The following is a 19,115-nucleotide window of genomic DNA, read 5'->3' as shown; positions in this document are numbered from 1 at the left end:
GTCTTAACCTCTGTGCTTGGTTTATAGCCTTCACAATTACTGGAAACTCTTAGGTGTTCATGCTCTTTTCTTTTAATTGTATACCTGTTAACTCTTTTTGACCTACCTAACATTTAAATATCTTTTGCCCTTTCACTGTGACTTTATTTTATCTGGTTTAGACTAATATTCTGTCCCCATTTCACTTTGCCTGTCTTTTAGAAATTATTTTTTATTAGATAATATGCATAATGCAAGGCCAAAAGTCACAGGAGGCTTTTCAGTGAAAACTGTTTTTCCCATCGTTACTCCTCTGTCACACATACCATGTGGGTATCAAGTACTTACAGCTTCTTGTGGCTCCTACATAATCTATGCAATAAATTAATGCATGACTTCTTCTTAACCCGTAAGATGTTACAGTATGATGATATACACTGTTTTGATTTTTTTCTCCCCATTTATACCTTTGAAGATAATTCTGTATCAGCATATGAAGCATTCCCCCCCCCCCTTTTTTTTTTACGATTTATTTATTTATTTAAAAGGCAGAGAGTTACAGAGAAGCAGAGGCAGAGAGAGAGAGAAAGGGCTTCCATGTGCTGGTTCACTCCCCTTTGGCTGCAATGGTTGGAGCTGGGCCAATCCAAAGCCAGGAGCTTCTTCCGGGTCTCCCACACAGGTGCAGGGACCCTAGCACTTGGGCCATCTTCCACTGCTTTCTCAGGCCATAGCAGAGAGCTGGATCGGAACAGTGGAGCGGCCGGGACTCAAACTGGTGCCCATATGGGATGCCAGCACTGAGGCGGTGGCTTTACCCACAGCCCTGGCTCCCCCTTACTTTTTTTTATGGTCTCATGTCAACTCTACCTTGATCTGAAATTCTAGCCACCCTGATCATTTCTCTAGGTGAAGCTATTTCTTCTGAGGATTCTTCTTTTAAAATTCAGACAGAATTTAACTGATAGGTTCTGTGTATAGCAGGCTTTTTTATTTCAAGTAATCAAGCCATTAAGTTATAATAAGGTAATACAAATTATTTTTATCTTTATAGTTTGAATCTGCTTGGGTACTGACAAATATTGCTTCAGGAAATTCTCTTCAGACCCGGATTGTGATTCAGGCAGGAGCTGTGCCTATCTTCATAGAGTTGCTAAGCTCAGAGTTTGAAGATGTCCAGGAACAGGTAAGAAGTGAAACAAAGATAAGCAGATGAAAGAATAAAAATTTTCCCTTCAGTCATACTCAGGGCCCAGGTTTCACCACTTGGCCACATTAAATCCTTGGTTAGTCACAGGGACTTTTTTAGAAATCTAACTTAACCAAAAATAGAAAATTTCTTTGTGACTCTGCACACAGTTTCTCCTAGGCATATAAAATCATTTTTCCAATCCATCCCTGAATTCCTTAATCCTATAGATAATGCTTTTTTAGACCACGTAAGCAGTTATTAATAGAACTTTTTCTTGCAGGAATCTCTAGTGTTAGTGTTGATTGAAGTGGAAGATTTTTGCCATTGTGTACAGGAAGTCATAGAAAACGTGAATTATTTCTGGTTATTGCCAACTTTATGAAGTTAATGGGGATAAATTACAGCTAAATGGGCATTTTTTTTTACAGCTTTATTAAGGTATCCTTGACATAGAGTGAATTGCATATATTTATAGTGCACAGTTTGATAATACAAATGGAACCATCATTATGATAAAAATAATTACATCTGTTACCCATAAAAGTTTAATAAAGTTATCTGGATTTGATTGCTCTTCCGTGTTTACATGCTTAATGAGCTGAGTAAGCCATTTGAATTTCTGACTTCTAACAGTCGAGGGTTATATGGAATGGCTGCTTAGGCAAGGGGATTCATCCCTAAGATGAAGATTGTAAAAAATGGTTCTTTACCCCTCTGTTTATTGTGAAATTTAGAATATTATTGATCATCTTATCTCAGTTCCACAACTGTTTCATTTGGTTCCTTGATGAATGAATTGGGGAATATTAATAATCCATGTATAAAATGTTGGTTAACGACTCTATAACTTTAACAGATGTTATTGTGATATGCTGGAATATTTTTTGAAAGACTTATGAAGGAATTAAACTATGTAACTGTCCTTAATTAATAATTCTTTCACAGGCAGTCTGGGCTCTAGGCAACATTGCTGGAGATAGTACTATGTGCAGGGATTATGTCTTGGACTGCAATATCCTTCCTCCTCTTTTGCAGTAAGTTCTTTCTTTTTGCTTTTCTTTCTTTTGAAAAATAAAGATATGGAATTCCTCAGAAAGTAGTATCTCTTTGGAAATCATTTTGGGCTTCCTGTTAATTTTCTTTCCAGATGTTTTCTCGTTAACTTGTTCAGATCATTTGTTCAAACACCTGTTTTATTCCAGTGCCAAAATTCTGAATTAGTTACATTATAATTAAATAAGTTATTCCACAGGAAAACTATTTGAGGATATCTGTTTATCAGTAACATTAAATAGTGTTTATATTTTATGCCATCAGAGAATTAATGTCTATTACATAATTTAGTATCATATATATTATATATGTATATATATATATCTATATCTATCTGTATCTACATATATATATATATATCTTGCTTTTAGGTTATTTTCAAAGCAAAACCGCCTGACCATGACCCGGAATGCAGTATGGGCATTGTCTAATCTCTGTAGAGGGAAGAGTCCACCACCAGAATTTGCAAAGGTGAGGATTTGCGTGGGAAATTAGGCAGAAAAAATGCAATTGAATAATATGGCAACCAATATTAGTGTTCGAAAGTGCAGCCAGGACTTAAACCGGTGCCCATATGAGATGCTAGCACTGCAGACAGTGGCTGTACCCACTACGCCACAGCACCAGCCTCATCCAGTATTAATGTTTATCGAAAGATTATTTTGGTAAAATTTAAAATAATAAAAAGGTTTTTCAGTTTCTAGAAAAGGCGGACTCTTTGTATTTATTTGTTTTTATTTGGAATTATTTTTTCTCTGTTTTAAAAATCCCTGAATTCATCTTAAAACCCCCTAGCATTTTTTTCTTTGTAACAAACTTGGTATCTAAAATACCAAGTTTCCTAGTTCCTTTACCTCTTCAGCTTACAAATAGTGCATTTTGAGGAAGAACCTCATTGTAAGAATTTGCTTCTGAAATTACTTTTCTTGAGCTTTGACTGCCTCATCATAATAAGCTGCAAAATTTGTTAGATAAGAAGGTGGAGACTTCCAGACCCGGACAGGCTGGGCCTGTACTACGCCCCTCATAAGCAAGAAGCAGCTATAGAAGATATGATTCTGTGCCCTTCAACATCCCTTAGGATTAAGAGAATGGAGTTTCTGAGAGGGTAATGATGTAGGCAGGTATATAGGATAAAATCGATCAGGTTTGTTAACTGGAAGACCACGCCTTCACCATGCCCCTGTGTGACCTCATGCCCCTACCTGGCCACACATGTGTGACCACCAGCCAATCAGACTTGCCTTTGGACGTGGATTAAAGGCTTGGGACACGGTGGGCCCAGCCTTTTTTTCAGGGGGTGGGGGGACTTTTTGCCATTGTGGGCCCTGGCTGCTCTACATTTCCTGGCCTGCATGCTCCTCCACATGGCTGGTTCCTGGTACATAGTATGAATCCAAATTTCCCTCTCTTAGATGGGGCCTGCACTCTCCTATGCATTTCTCCCACTGAATAAAAAGCTTAAAAACTTTAAAAAAGCTGCAAACCACTGGCAGCATTCCTAAGGATGGAAATGCCACTTAGTCACTTGCTGCTCCATTTCCAGAAGTGTAAATCACCTAGTGTATGACTTACTGCCTTCTGGAGTGTTTCATCTCCTTTGTCTTTTATCCTGTTAAATTTCATAATCATTCTATCTTCCTTTCACAGGTTTCCCCCTGTCTGAATGTGCTTTCCTGGTTACTGTTTGTCAGTGACACTGATGTACTGGCTGATGCCTGCTGGGCCCTTTCATATCTATCAGATGGACCCAATGATAAAATTCAAGCAGTCATTGATGCAGGAGTGTGTAGGAGACTTGTGGAGCTACTGATGTAAGATATCATTCAGAAAATGCCTGCTTGCCCCTTCTCCCATGCTACTAGTTTTCTATTTGCTAATAATTAAATATTAGTTGTATATTATACTGATAAATAGTGCTTTTAGGCTAGTGTTCTTTTGTTACTTGTTTATGTCCATATCAGATTGTTTTGGTATTTTGGTTTTAAAGAATCTCTCAGGTTTCTGCTCTAGCAGTCCTTCAGTGGAAACATTTGGAACACTGATCTGTATAGTTTCAGCTCATACTGGATAACTTCAGACCAACCACTCGGTATCAAAAGGCATATTGCCACTAAAAATTGTCATTCCTATTCTGTCTTCTTTAGCATTTAGATTAGTGTCAGACATTTAATCTTATTTTATTCTCTTTGGGGTGCCTTTGATGATGTAATGGAAGATTTGCTAGTAATGTAAATGATTTGAGACTGTTTCAGATTTTCAGGTAGTCCAATAGAAGAAAAAATAAAATAATTTAATGAAGGAAATCTACAATTATAAGGAGCATAAAATTTAATTGAAGTGCAAAGCAGATGCCAGGGGACATTGTCTCACATGTGGCATGTGGATTGGGTTACATAAATTTAATGCACAAAATACAAGACTTTGGGTTTATAGTTGACCATAGGCTGGGTGCAGATTAGTAACATTGTGCTGTTGTGGATTAGAAGCAACATGATGGTTCAGGACTCAGTAGTATAGCATTTAAAATCTGGAAAGTTATTGTATTCTTTAGTCATTAGGTTCATACATGCTTTAAACCATTTATTTTTTAGTTATCAGATATTAAGTAAGAAGGAACTGCTACACTTTTGAGAAGGTAATCAATCTCGTTAGAGGAGAGAGCAAATAGGACCTTGAAGGAAAGTTAAAGGGCATTATTTAGCTTGACATTAGGACTTAATTTCTTTCTTCAAATGTATAACAAAAGCTTCATATGGATGGTTTTTTGACCAGTGAAGACATAGTAGCTTTAGTAGAAAAAGTTCAGTATTGAAGTATGAATTCTACCTTGATTTTTCAAGGTAGTTTAAGTGTCTAGTCTGTGAAGACTAGACAATTTATATAACTTAAAATTGTGCGAATAATCACTGTTGCTCTCCATTATCACAAAAAACCAGGTAATAAGGACATGAGACCTGTGTTAAAGAAAGTGAGGGTAAATTTGAAATCCACTTGATCTGGGAAAGATTATTAGGAAAGATTTGCAAGTTTTTCTCCAAAAATAAATTCCATCATCTTGATAGTACCTTTCTGCCCTTAAATCCTATCACACATTATTTCTTTTGTATTTTGGTCCTAAGGAAAAGAGACCATGGTTAGAACTGTTGGCTGTAATGTTTCTTTTTATGATTACAGGCATAATGATTATAAAGTGGTTTCTCCTGCTTTGCGGGCTGTGGGAAACATTGTCACAGGAGATGATATTCAGACACAGGTATGAATAAGTGGCAGTTTGTTTTTTGTCAAAACAATATGTTGAGCTCTGTTATTTCTTTATAATATTTAATTCTATTTAATTAGGCCAATATTTGTTTAAAATGTTATCTTGGGCATGTACTCTTATAACCTTCACTATCTCTTGACCTATTGTAGCACTTTTGAGTCCCCCTATGATAATGACTTTTCTTTGGGTCAGGCAGATTTGTCTCACTCTACTCTTGGAATGGTTCTTGTAAGCATCAAAAGTTCTAGAAAAGATCTTTTTTCTGAGTTAAGGTTTTTTTTGTTTGTTTGTTTGTTTTTTCATTTATTTGAGAGGTAGAGTTACAGTGAGAGGGAGAGACAAAGAGAAAGGTCTTCCCTTCACTGATTCACTCCCCAAATGGCTGCAAAGGTTGGAGCTGCCCCAATCCAAAGCCAGGAGCCAGGTGTTTCTTCCTAGTCTCCCATGTGAGTGCAGGGGCCCAAGCTCTTGGGCCATCCTCTACTGTATTCTCAGGCCACAGCAGAGAGCTGGATTTGAAAAGGAACAGCCAGGACTAGAACCGGGATGCTGGTGACATGGGAGGAGGATTAACCTACTGCGCCGCGGTGCTGGCCCCTCTATCATCTTAATATCTTTTCTGATAGCTTCCTCCTTTTGTATATGAAAAGTCTTCCTATGTGAGGAAGATTGTTCCCTCCTGTTTTCTGAAGTCCATTCAATTTTACCGTCAGACAGGATCACTTCCAGTGATAATTGTAGCCATTTTTCTTTCTAATGTCTCAGATGCACCTATGGTATCTTTAAATTGTCTTCTAGGTTTCTGAGATATTTATTTTGTTTTTTTCAGCCTCACCGACTATTTCTCCTCAGCAAACTCCTTTTCCTTTCCTCTTGTTTGTGGGCATCTTCTAGGGGGCAATCTCTCCACTTCCTTCATAGGCCTTATTATTTATAATTTCAGTGATCATCCTCATATAGATGGATTGAGAATTGTGAATTGGGTTTCAGCTTTAGCTTTTTTCCTTTTTTTAAATGAGAAAAGGCTGAGAAAGAGAGATCTCCCATCTCCTGGTTCACTCCCCTAATGTCTGCAACAGCTAGGACTAGTCCAGGCTGAAGCCAAGATCCTAGAACTCAGTCCTGGTCACCCATGTGGGTATCAGGGACCTCTGAATATAAAAGTAGTATTTTTATTATAAAAAATTTATTATATTTCCTTTTTATATTTTGACTATATGTTCATGTGTACATTTATTGTATATAGTCATATAAGGCTCTTGGTGTTCACTTAACAGTCTGTTATAATTTCCTTTGGTTAGATATCTTAGAGGTAGAATTATGTATGTCAAATCATGGATTTTTTTTTCTTTTCTTTTTTTTATTTATTTTTATTTTTTGACAGGCAGAGTGGACAGTGAGAGAAAGAGACAGAGAGAAAGGTCTTCCTTTGCCGTTGGTTCACCCTCCAATGGCTGCCGCGGCCGGCGCACCGCGCTGATCTGATGGCAGGAGCCAGGTACTTCTCCTGGTCTCCCATGGGGTGCAGGGCCCAAGCACTTGGGCCATCCTCCACTGCACTCCCTGGCCACAGCAGAGAGCTGACCTGGAAGAGGGGCAACCAGGACAGAATCCGGCACCCCGACTAGGACTAGAACCCGGTGTGCCAGCGCCGCAAGGCGGAGGATTAGCCTAGTGAGCCACGGCGCCTGCCAAATCATGGATTTTTTTAATGAGTCTTGATATTTATGACCAAACAGTTTTTAGCAAGTCCTCTTTTCCTACAGGTTTTATTTTTCTTTTATAATTTCTTGTTTTTATGCTAGGGAATTCTTTGAGCAAAGAGAGAAAGGATTTTCCTTTATACTTAGTTCTTTATAAACAGATGCGTTTATTTCTAGACTAGATGTCTATTTTTTTTTTTTAGTGATAGCTCCTTGAGCTCACCACATACTGTGTTAATCGTTCTGAGTTTATGGTTTTAGTTTCTAGTAGAGTAGGTCTCCTTTTCCCTGTGTATTTGTCTTCTCTTTCATCTTTATAAACTGTTTAAAAGGTGTGGTTGTATCTTTTTTACCTTTGTATTCTATAAACACCTGTTATACTTCATTAAGCATACTTCATTAAGAATGTATTGGTTCATTGACCATCAGATAGAAAGTTATTAGAAGACTTGAAATTTTAAAAGTATATCAGGGGCCAGCGCCGCGGCTCACTAGGCTAATCCTCCACCTTGCGGCGCCAGCACACCGGGTTCTAGTCCCGGTCGGGGCGCCGGATTCTGTCCCGGTTGCCCCTCTTCCAGGCCAGCTCTCTGCTGTGGCCCGGGAGTGCAGTGGAGGATGGCCCAAGTGCTTGGGCCCTGCGCCCCATGGGAGACCAGGAGAAGCACCTGGCTCCTGCCATCAGATCAGCGCAGTGTGCTGGCCGCAGCGTGCCAGCTGCAGCGGCCATTGGAGGGTGAACCAACTGCAAAGGAAGACCTTTCTGTCTCTCTCTCTCTGTCCACTCTGCCTGTCCAAAAAAAAAAAAAGTATATCAGACTTTCTGATCCTTTGATATACAACTGGTCTTCAAAAGTTTATGGAAAGTATGTATCAGGAAAATAACTATATTCATTAATTGCAAAATATTTTGCACCAAAATAGACTTATCTTAAAAAAAAAAAAAAAAAGGACTTCTGTGTATTTATTTGAGAGGCAGAGCAACAGAGAGAGGGAGAGAGAATTTCCATTTGCTAGTTCAGTCCCTAAATGGCTGCAATAGCTAGGTCACATCTCCCACCTGGATTTTAGGGACTCAACTACTTGGGCCATTATTACTGCTGTCCCAGGTGCATTTACAGGAAGATGAATTGGAAGTGGTGCAGGTGAGACTTAAACTGGTACTCTATGGGATGCTGTTATCTCAAGCAGCATCATAATGCCAGCCCAAATAAACTTATCTTTTAATTCTATTTCCCATGAACTTTTGGAGTATATTTTCCAATTTCAAGGGGAGATGTTGGTTTTCTTGGGTCTGTTTTTCCTAAATAAGTTCTTTGAATTAAAGATTCAATTATATTAGGAATAATACAGTAAGTAGAATTTTTTTTCCTTTTAGGTAATTTTGAATTGCTCAGCTTTGCAGAGTTTATTGCATTTGTTGAGTAGCCCAAAGGAATCCATCAAAAAGGAAGCATGTTGGACAATATCTAATATCACAGCTGGAAATAGGGCACAGATCCAGGTAATCTCAGAGCACCCATCCTTCTATGTTGATGAGTAAAATTTACTTTATGATGAGTAAAGTTTTTTTAGTCAGCCTGTAACATTTGTATTGTTTTCATTATTTTCTTGAAGTCCACTAATTTCCAATATTTTGTTTTCAGGGTTTGCTAATTTTTGTTTTGTTTTGTTTTGTTTTGTTTTGTTTTGTTTTGAGAGACAGATAACAAGAATGAGCTCCCCAAACACTGGTTTACTCCCCCAAATATCCACAGTAGCTGGGGCTGAGGCAGGCTGAAATTGGGAACTGGGAACCCTATTTAGGTCTCCTACATGGGTGGCAAGGACTCAGTCACGTTAGCTATCACCTGCTGCCTCCAGGGTGCACATTAGCAGGAAGCTGGACTAGGGAGTGGAGCTGGGATCTGAATCTAGTTATTCCAGTATGGGTGTAGGCATCCTAACCAGCGGCTTAACTACTAGACTAATCGCCAGCCCCCATAATCTTTCTTGTAAATGTTAAATCTTTTGAAATTTACACATAAGCCTTGATTTTTCCCTTTGCTTGCAATACTTGATGATTTACCAAGATCCAAGAATTAGTGTCTTATATTTTCAAAATGTTTTGATGGACTTTACTTTATAAACAGACTGGGTTTACTCTTGCCAGGTCAAGTATTTATTTTCTAGTGAACCCATTAGAGACCCATTCTTTAAAATGGTCACATGTTCTTTACTTCTCTCTATCAGTAATAGGGCAACTCATATGGAAGATAAGAAGTAGGCCAAAGGGTTCCGGATTGGTCTGGAACAATGGGTTGGAAAAGATGCAACAAAGTTTCAGGGGAGTTGGACCTGAGAGGAATCATAGCGGTCATCTCATCTGATACTCTCTTTTACTGTAATAAATACATTTACTGAAGCATCATATTGTACCTCATAAATATTTGCAGTTATTATTTGTCAATTAAAAGCATAAACAAATGAAGCTGAGGCTCAGAATAATTCAGTGATTGTTCAAGGGCACCTCCAGTAAATCACAGGACAAGCATTCAGATGTCTTGTCACTAAACTTTGCAGACTTGCTTCACTGGCGTCATGAGAGTTCTTCACCAGGAAAGCATGGCTGGTCATCCCCAGAATGCTGGATTGGAGACTGAGATTGATGCTGTAGCAGTTTACAGCCTGTGTATGAGGTGATCTCAGCTGTAGCTAATGGCCTGCTTTCACCAGGCAATTACATTCTCATTTGCTTGGTACAGAAAGTGGTATGAATCCATTTAGATTCTTGAGCCAAGGAGAAACATGAAGAAAATAATTTGGGTGGACTACTTTAGTGTTAGTATGTGTAATCCATCTAACTACAAGGCTGTTCTGGTAATCTTATGGGGAGATAGTGGCTTGGAATTGGATGACAGCAGTGCTACTACAAAAGAGAAGATGGACTAGAACATTGTAATTTAAATGATAAGACTTGGTAGTGTAGAATAACTATGTAAATAAATAGCCTTTGTGAACCAGAGATGCTTAAACAGAGATCTGATACAGAGGGAAGGTAATGTGTTTGGAGATGACTGACAGGCCTAATGCAAGCTGCCGGCTTCTAGGGCTAGTGCTACAGTGAAAAGTGAGGCCTGGAGAGGCGTGCACTGGTACAGGATGAATGATATGAGAGGAGTGAGAGGGGCAGAGAATCGAAATTTTCTAATTGGTTCATGTGTGTCAAACAAGAGAGGGCAGTAAAAGAGAATGAGATTACAAGATCACCAACTCCAGAGAAGGTATTATCAGTGATAGGAAGTATAGCCTAGAGGTTGGAAGAATGAAGACTTAACTCCTTCCAGTTCATTTTCAACAGGGGGAAGGGTGCTAACAGTGAAGGTGGCTTAACAGTTATAATTAGCATCAAAGACATTTTAATAAGTCCTGTAATGTGCCTTTCCTGTTTACATTTTTTTCCCATTTAAATTGTTCTTTACTTTTAGACTGTGATAGATGCCAACATTTTCCCAGCCCTCATTAGTATATTACAAACTGCTGAGTTTCGGACAAGAAAAGAAGCAGCTTGGGCCATCACAAATGCAACTTCTGGAGGATCAGCTGAACAGATCAAGTAAGTACTAGTCAGATAGCAATCTTGTAAATTAAAGGAAAAAGTACTGTGTTTTGTACCTCCCCTAGTCCCAAATTACCTAGAGGGGAGGATTAGCTACATTTGAGGAATAAAATGATAGACCTTATTAAATAAGAATGCTTCATCTGAACCCTCGGAAGATTGTTTTGTCATAATTATACCCATATGTAGATTAAATTCCCTATACCTTGCCCATTTCTTTTTCTGAAAATAATTCTGGGATATGAAAAGTAAGGCTTTGAGGCAGTAGAAATACTTACAGGGTAGCAGCAATCAATTTTGGATCTGGTTGATCAGAAAGGTTACTTATAGAACTTGGAACCCAATTTTAATAGGTAACTGTTGTTATTTCTAGATTAGATATATTAATAGTAGATTTGGACCAAACCTGAAATAGAGGTATGCCAAATTCAGAAGAAGCAGTTGTCTTCTAAAATATTATGGTATTCAATAAAGGGAGAGATCTGTAGTAGTTTGAGATTTAAATGGTTCACTTGGTAGTAGCTTATAATCTTAAAGGGTAGAGAAGGCATATATGTGGCCAAGAATTGGTTCCTCCATGGGGCCAGCGCCGTGGCGCACTAGGTTAATCCTCCATCTGTGGCACCAGCATCCCATGTGGGTGCTGGTTCTTGTCCCGCTGCTCCTCTTCCAGTCCGGCTTTCTGCTGATGGCCTGGGAAAGCAGTAGAAGGTGGCCCAAGTGCTTGGGCCCCCATACCCGCATAGGAGACCAGGAGGAAGCACCTGGCTCCTGGCTTCGGATCAGCACAGCTCCAGCCGTTGCGGCCATCTGGAGAGTGAACCAATGGAAGGAAGACCTTTCTCTCTGTCTCTCTCTTGCACTGTCTGTAACTCTACCTGTCAAATAAATAAATTTTTAAAATCTTAAAAAAAAAAAAAGAATTGGTTCCTCAAAGGTGCATCATATAATTAAATGCTAAATTCTGGATGAAGATAGGAAAAAATTCTCAAATAGAAAACAAGTAATGATGACGAGAATAGGGGAACCTGACTTTATCAGACAAACATAGCAGGAAGCTGGATCAGAAGCAGAACAGCTGGGACCTGAGAAAGTGCTCTGATACAGGATGATGAGGTTGTAAGAAGTGGCTTAACCTGCTATGCCACCCCCAACTTTTTTGGTTTTAATGTTTGTTTATTCTCATCTACTTGAAAGGCAGAAAGAGGGAAAGATGGAAGGAGGGAGAGGGGGAGAGAGATCTTCCATCCTCTGGTTTACTCTCTGAATGCCTGCAGTAGCAGGGGTTGGGCCAGGCTGAAGTTAGGAGCTGGAAACTCCATCTGGATGTCTTACATGGGTGGTAGGGACCTAAGCACTTGAGCCATCATCTGCTATCCCCCAGGACGTATTAAGAAGAAGCTGGACGTGAAGTAGAGTGGCTGGGACTTGAGCAGTGTGGCAAGCTGGTGTCTGAATCTGTGGCTTAAACTGCTGTGCCACGTGCCTACTGTCATCCCTCTTTGAAACTCACCATATTTATAATGTGTTAATTATCAATTTCCTAGTGATCTCTTCTTGCCCAACTTGAAAGAATTTTTTAAAAATATTACAGTCCAAATTATAGAAAATAAATCGATGCCATCACTGATAAAAGACATCTATTAAGAAACTGCTAGGCTATATTCCTAAAAAGTTATCCTATTTTGCATTCTAAGCAGAAACAAAGTTAGTTTTGGTATTAAGGAAATGCTGGCATCATGAAATAAGCCAAGAAGTCTTCTCTCTCTTCTGTTTTCTAGAAGGAATGGTAGAACAAGTTTCATTTTGTCTTTAAATGTTTGGTTAAAATTCACCAGTGAAACCATCTCCTGGTGCTTTGTAGTTTGGAAGGTTATTCAGTATTGACTGAGTTTAATACATATAGACCTATTAAAATTATCCATTTCTCCTTGTGATTTTTGGTAGTTTACATCTATCTTTTTAAACTTTTATTTAATGAATATAGATTTCCAAAGTACAGCTTATGGATTACATTGGCTCCCCCCACCCCCCCATGACTTCCCTCCCACCCGCAACCCTCCCAGTTTACATCTTTCAAGAAGTTGATTTGTTTTATTGTCCTAGTTGTCAAATTTGTGGGTATAGAGTTGTTTGTAATATTTCTTTATTGCCCTGTTAATGTCCACAGAGTCATAAATGATGACCGTTTTTTCTTTTGTGATCCCAGTAATTTGTCTTTTTCTTAAGGTTGGTTTGCCTAGCCAGAGATTTATTTTTATATATTTTTGAAACTTAAAAATATAGATTAGCACTTATAATAGTAAGTTCAAAATGATACTATTCACATCCACAGAATGCAACCAGATTCATCATCTCCGCCTCTCTACACACAGGAGAAACCAGAATGATACAAAAGGACATGAATATCTGCTGTGATTATGGTGTAGAGATCTCATATCGCTGTTTCATCATTTAATCTTGATTATATTCTATCTGGATTAAAGGAAAAATACTGGCTCTAGAGGCGTCCTTACATTTGTTTTATAATTCCATATGGCCTTTTTGCAACTTGTTTAGTAAGATGCTAATCGTGTTTGGAATATTTGGCCTTTGGGCTTGTGCTGATTTAAGCACCAAGTATGTCATGTTTGAGAGGTATGACTACCTACAGAAACGAAGAGGAAGTTAATCAAAACTATATTGTTTTGATGAGCTGCTTATAGTCAAAGCAGGAAAGTATCCCAGTTTTTTAGAATCCAAAAACTGGGGAGAAATAAACCAGCCACAGGCTGGCTTTGATTAACTTATGTGTAGCAAGTTGTAGCCTTATTTTCTCTGCAGTGAGTTGAGAAGGATGATTCACACATTTTGTAAAAGTTTTATGAAACGTAAAGTCTTGTTTGATTAAATTGTTCTTTGTATTAACTTTAGGTATCTGGTAGAACTGGGTTGTATCAAGCCGCTCTGTGATCTCCTCACAGTCATGGACTCTAAGATTGTCCAGGTTGCCCTGAATGGCTTGGAAAACATCCTAAGGCTTGGAGAACAAGAAGCCAAAAGGAACGGCACTGGCATTAATCCTTACTGTGCTTTGATTGAAGAGGCTTATGGTAAGATGCTTTGATTGAAGAAGTTTATGTCAGGCCAGCGCCGTGGCTCACTAGGCTAATTCTCCGCCTTGCGGCGCCGGCACACCGGGTTCTAGTCCCGGTCGGGGCGCCAGATTCTGTCCCGGTTGCCCCTCTTCCAGGCCAGCTCTCTGCTGTGGCCAGGGAGTGCAGTGGAGGATGGCCCAAGTGCTTGGGCCCTGCACCCTATGGGAGACCAGGAGAAGTACCTGGCTCCTGCCATCGGATCAGCGTGGTGCACCGGCTGCAGCGCGCCAGCCGCGGTGGCCATTGGAGGGTGAACCAACGGCAAAGGAAGACCTTTCTCTCTGTCTCTCTCTCACTGTCCACTCTGCCTGTCAAAAAAAAAAAAAAAGTTTATGGCAAAGAATTAATTGGGCCATAAATATAGTTCAGTAACAACATTAACACCACTGCTAGGCACTGGGGGATATAATGACTGCTTTTATGGAAATTGTTGCTTTTACAGACTGGATGTTACTTTTCTATTTTGTTGTTGTTAAGATTTATTTTTATTTATTTAAAGGGCAGAGTTTACAGAGAGAGGAAGGGAGAGAGAGAGATCTTCCATCCACTGGTTTACTCCCCAAATGGCTGCAACGGCCAGAGCTGGGCCAGTCCAAAGCCAGGAGCCAGGAGCTTCTTCCGGGTCTGCCACATGGGTGTAGGGCCCAAGCACTTGTACCATCCAGCACTTGAACTGGCGCATATGTGGGATGCTGGCATTGTAGGCAGCAGCTTTACCCACTATGGCACATGCTGGCCCCTTTTTCTCTGTATTTTTAAGATGGCAGTCTATAGTATAGCTTTCAGATGTAATTCCAGGAATCATTTCTGTGGTATCACTTGAGGTATTAGAGAATCTACCTTTATATCAGGTGTGGGAGACCGTTTTTCTGCCAAGGGCCATTGGATATTTATAACATCATCTGTAGGGCATACAAAATTATCAACTTAAAATTAGTTAGTCTGCTGTAGATTAATTGGATTTTTTGTCACCTGCAGTTGCCTTGTCAGGGCTACACCAAAAGATTTCACCAGCCTTATGTGGCCCACGAGCGGAATACACCCCACCCCTGCTTTACATCGAAGAAGGAAACATACAGTAAAATGTAGCTTACCTGAAGTTTTTCATAAAGATTTTCCTTTATTCTTTCTAGGTCTGGATAAAATTGAATTCTTACAGAGTCATGAAAACCAAGAGATCTACCAGAAGGCCTTTGATCTTATTGAGCATTACTTTGGGACCGAAGATGAGGACAGCAGCATTGCACCCCAGGTTGACCTTAGCCAGCAGCAGTACATCTTCCAGCAGTGTGAGGCTCCTATGGAAGGTTTCCAGCTTTGAAGCAATACTCTGCTTTCTTGTTCCTGTGTCACACCAGGCTACCCAGTCAAGTCCTCTTGTGGAGCCCACAGTCCTCATGGAGCTAACTTCTCAAATGTTTTCCATAATACTGTTTGCGCTCATTTGCTTGCCTTGCGCACCTGCTCTTTACACACATTGGAAAACCTCTGGCTCTCTGTGGTGGAATACCCTTCTAATAAAAGGGTAACCAGAACGGCCCACTCTCTTATGGAAAAATCCCTAGGCTTTGGAGATCTGCACTTATTAGAATCATGGGAATACACACATTAGTGTGGCTCCCTTTTTTTGTAGGGGAAAAAGAGGACTCCTCATTCCCTTTAAAGTGGGGAAAAGAAATACTGACATTAAAGATGAAACTAAACCTTTATCTTGAATTTCTCACAGCTACTTGCGACAAGGGTAATGTTTAGACCCGATGCATATACTTCAGAGTACTTCTCATGAGTTCTTCCACACTGAACCCTTGGATTACCTGGCGGCTTTTTCTAGCCAAATTTGCATTAATCCTTACTGAGATTGGATGGTTTTCTTTCCTCTATTGGCGCCATTCTACAGATATTAAAGTTAAACCATCCATTCCCTCACCTTCAGCCTTCAGTGAATGTGCTTTCTAGTTGTCAGGAATGCTGAAGAATTAACACTTTGACTCTTAAATGTGACACAGGTTTGCAGATTCCCTTAAAGCAGAATGAAGAGGAGCACATATTAATTTGTATGGCTTCTCTGGTCTTAATGTGTCTTAGGATTTGGAAGTGGTTCAATTCTAACATTGATATGAAGATTTAGAATCTTAGTGATCAAAAAACCATATCCTATTATTCAATACAAAAATAAGAAAAACAAAAATATAAAATATCCCTCTAGTTTTCCCAGACTCAACCAGTGTGACTAGAGGTTGTGTTTCTGCACTAAAGAAATGTTTCAGGCTTTGTGGTCCTGATCAAGGTCCTCATTAAATTGGAGCTCACCTTAGGTGCTTTCCCCTCTGTGACTGGCAGATTACACATACAAAGGTAACTTAAGGATTTTCTGTCTTAGTCAAGTGCAGCTTGATTTTAATGTATTCATGCTGCACCTATGGTATCTTTAATGTAGCATCTTTAAAAATTAACTGTCTTCTCAACATGACCTGCTCAACGCAAATTAAGGGCAGTGGTCTTTTTCTTATGACCTCAGTGTTCCCGGATCTTTTTATTTCATCTCCTACCAGTACTTCCTCCCCTCCCCAGTGAAAACAGTGTCCACCTTCTGGCTCATTTAATGACAACTGCAATCTGTACCTGCAAATGGCGCTTCCAGTACTGTGTTCACTGATCTGCATCTGTCCTTGGACTGGAATGAAAAAATAAGCTTAATTGCCAAGAGAACTGCAGACATTCAGCCTGACTTCTCGGTGCTAGCTGGCCATCTTGACTCAATGTTGGGATACACTATCAGAGAAGATTGTTGACGTGCTATCGAAATGAATCCTGAAGGAAAATTTGCTCACTTCGGTTTCAGAGTGTACCCTTTTAAACCTCTTTAGACTTGTCTTCTCGAATTCATTATAACCCCAAAGTGTAAGAACTATTTGGAAGTTGCCCTGACAAGCTATTATACATCTCTGGTAAATCCTGCTGAATGTAAAGGATGTGCAGAGTTTTCATACCTCATCATGATGTTATCTAAGCAGCCAGCTTATGTGACCTGATTTAAACTATCAGAAAATCCACTTCCCTCAAACTAGAAAGATTCAAAGACAAAGGACATTGATCAGCCAAGAGTGTGACACATTCTTCGCATCTAGTCTGTAGTTGTGTCTGTGCTCTGGGATGGATACCGTCTGATGTCTGTTATTGATGGAGCAGCCACTGCAAAACTAGTCAACTCCCATCTATAACTGTTACTTTTTCTAGTGCTGCTTTGTGCTGAGAGAACATTTTAGTTTACTGCACTTGACCTGTAAAAGACTTTTGATTCTTTGTAATTTTAGGGGTAAATTAGGTGGTTAATTTAAAGAACTTTCAATGTTGCCTTTACATCACATTAAAATATAACTTCTTTCAGAGGGGTAATAGAAGCACTGATTCATAGTAAAAATCTTGTTTTTAGCTTTGACGTTTTTGTGGCTGAATTTTTTTTAATTGTAAATTACTGGTAACATCATTTCTATAGGATGTTTTAAATTATGTACCTTCTATTAGATGGTTCAGTTTTATTTTATAAACCAATTTAAATGGAAAAAATAAGCACACAAAATTATCTCCCCACGTTAGTTAAGAGTAGTATATGGTGGGAATTTTTGCTAGCAGTTTCAGGTGAATGAAATTTAATTCAGTAAGTGAATTAAAACAATCCACTTAACTGACATGATCTATTTTATCTAAAACTGAAGAATTTATCTTGTTCTTATCTGCGGAGTAGTTCATGAATCTTAAGATCTGAACTAATTTTTTTTACAATAAAATGATTTTTTTTATTATAAACATTGGAATTGGCTAAAAGTTAAATCCCAGTATAAACTCAGATGTGTTGAAACTTGCTGGTGCTGATAAAGCAGCCTTTTTAGGAATGGCATTTTAAGGGGTAACAGTAAATCCTGTTTTTAACTCTGCCTGGAAGAGTCAGTTAATTCAGTTATTGAATACCTTATCATTAAGGTGTTGCCTATTACAAAAGCATGTTAATTCCAACACAAGAATACTCTGGTAGTTTTATGTACTAATTAAGGGAGAGTGGCTTTGTTTTTCCTTTTTTTTCCTCTAAACTTTCTAAGTATTCAGTGTGATGAGAGCTGTGGTGGGGGGGAAAAACCTTCAGAGAATTTGGGATGTAAAGGCTTCTGGGACTAAAGGACCAATGGGTTGATCCTGTTGGGTTGAGAAATACCAAGGAAGGTAGACACGATAGGAAGAAAAGTGAGATGCAGGAGACAGAATTCTCTGTGAAATGCTTTGATTCATGTTCTTGTCTAATCAAGACAGTTTTCCACTTCTACCTGTGTCATTAGTAATGCTTTTGAAAACACTGTTGCCCTAGGATTGTTTTTTTTCATATACCAGAGGGAAGAAGTTGATTGGGCTCTGGGTTGTTTTCAGCATTGTCACAAAGAAAAACATTGGCACTTGTCCAGTAATAAATCTGAATTATTCCAGGTTGCTGCTGATTCCAGAGAAAATATGTAAGTATATTTTATAAACAAAACTCTGTCAACCAAACCCTCTGTTGTACATGGCTACCCACAGGCAACTTTGAATTTACTTCTCTAGTACTAATAAACGTTTCAGCTATTTAATCCCCTAACTTGGGGTTGTAACTTGGGTCAAGGGATTTCTTTTCTTTTTTGTTGATAAGTTTTGTGAAAATTTTCATATCAGTAAGCAAGTCATATCTGTTTTAGAGGGTGGGGCTTTTATGTATATTGGAAATTATGATGTATAAGGATGGTTTCAGTGAAAAAGGACATTAAGAAGGGGGCATCGTTTGCTTTCAGCTTGTATGCTGTATGCTACACCTCCTGCATTCTAAAATTTGCTCATTTTCAGATAGGTTTGCTTATATGGAAGTCTCAAATCTGGATTTTTGACCATCTAAATTAATAGGAACATTTCCTTATGTTATGAGGTGAGCAGATTAATTAAATGTGTGAGATATATATGTATACACACACACACACGCATCACAGTTGGGAAATATTTTGAACTGTCTTACTATGAAAAGTAATTAAAAGATAAATTGAAGGCCAGATGTGTGGTACAGCAAGTTGATTGTAATAGAGTATTCCATACTTTAATGGCAGAAAATAATAGGTTATGAGAATATACCAGGTACTAGGACATCAGAGTAATGCATGGTAAAATAAAGCAA

At 38.9% G+C, this 19,115-nt stretch overlaps 1 protein-coding gene across 2 annotated transcripts in view; it reads left to right on the top strand.

The window, feature by feature from the left end:
- The window catches only part of KPNA1 (karyopherin subunit alpha 1), a 75,941-nt gene extending 57,377 nt beyond the window's left edge, over nt 1–18,564 (top strand). For both annotated transcript variants that reach the window (XM_008266841.4, XM_051859264.2), the window contains exons 6-14: nt 1,034–1,165; nt 2,117–2,205; nt 2,596–2,695; nt 3,875–4,038; nt 5,402–5,480; nt 8,571–8,696; nt 10,660–10,787; nt 13,704–13,882; nt 15,061–18,564. In XM_008266841.4, the coding sequence (XP_008265063.1) occupies nt 1,034–1,165; nt 2,117–2,205; nt 2,596–2,695; nt 3,875–4,038; nt 5,402–5,480; nt 8,571–8,696; nt 10,660–10,787; nt 13,704–13,882; nt 15,061–15,248 (1,185 nt within the window). In that variant the 3' untranslated portion in view covers nt 15,249–18,564. The remainder of the gene's footprint in view (nt 1–1,033; nt 1,166–2,116; nt 2,206–2,595; nt 2,696–3,874; nt 4,039–5,401; nt 5,481–8,570; nt 8,697–10,659; nt 10,788–13,703; nt 13,883–15,060) is intronic.
- The last annotated feature ends 551 nt before the right edge of the window (nt 18,565–19,115 follow it).

Source organism: Oryctolagus cuniculus, chromosome 4, assembly GCF_964237555.1.
Source record: "Oryctolagus cuniculus chromosome 4, mOryCun1.1, whole genome shotgun sequence".
Classification (NCBI taxonomy): Eukaryota; Metazoa; Chordata; class Mammalia; order Lagomorpha; family Leporidae; genus Oryctolagus; species Oryctolagus cuniculus.
This window is presented reverse-complemented; position numbering and strand designations above follow the sequence as displayed.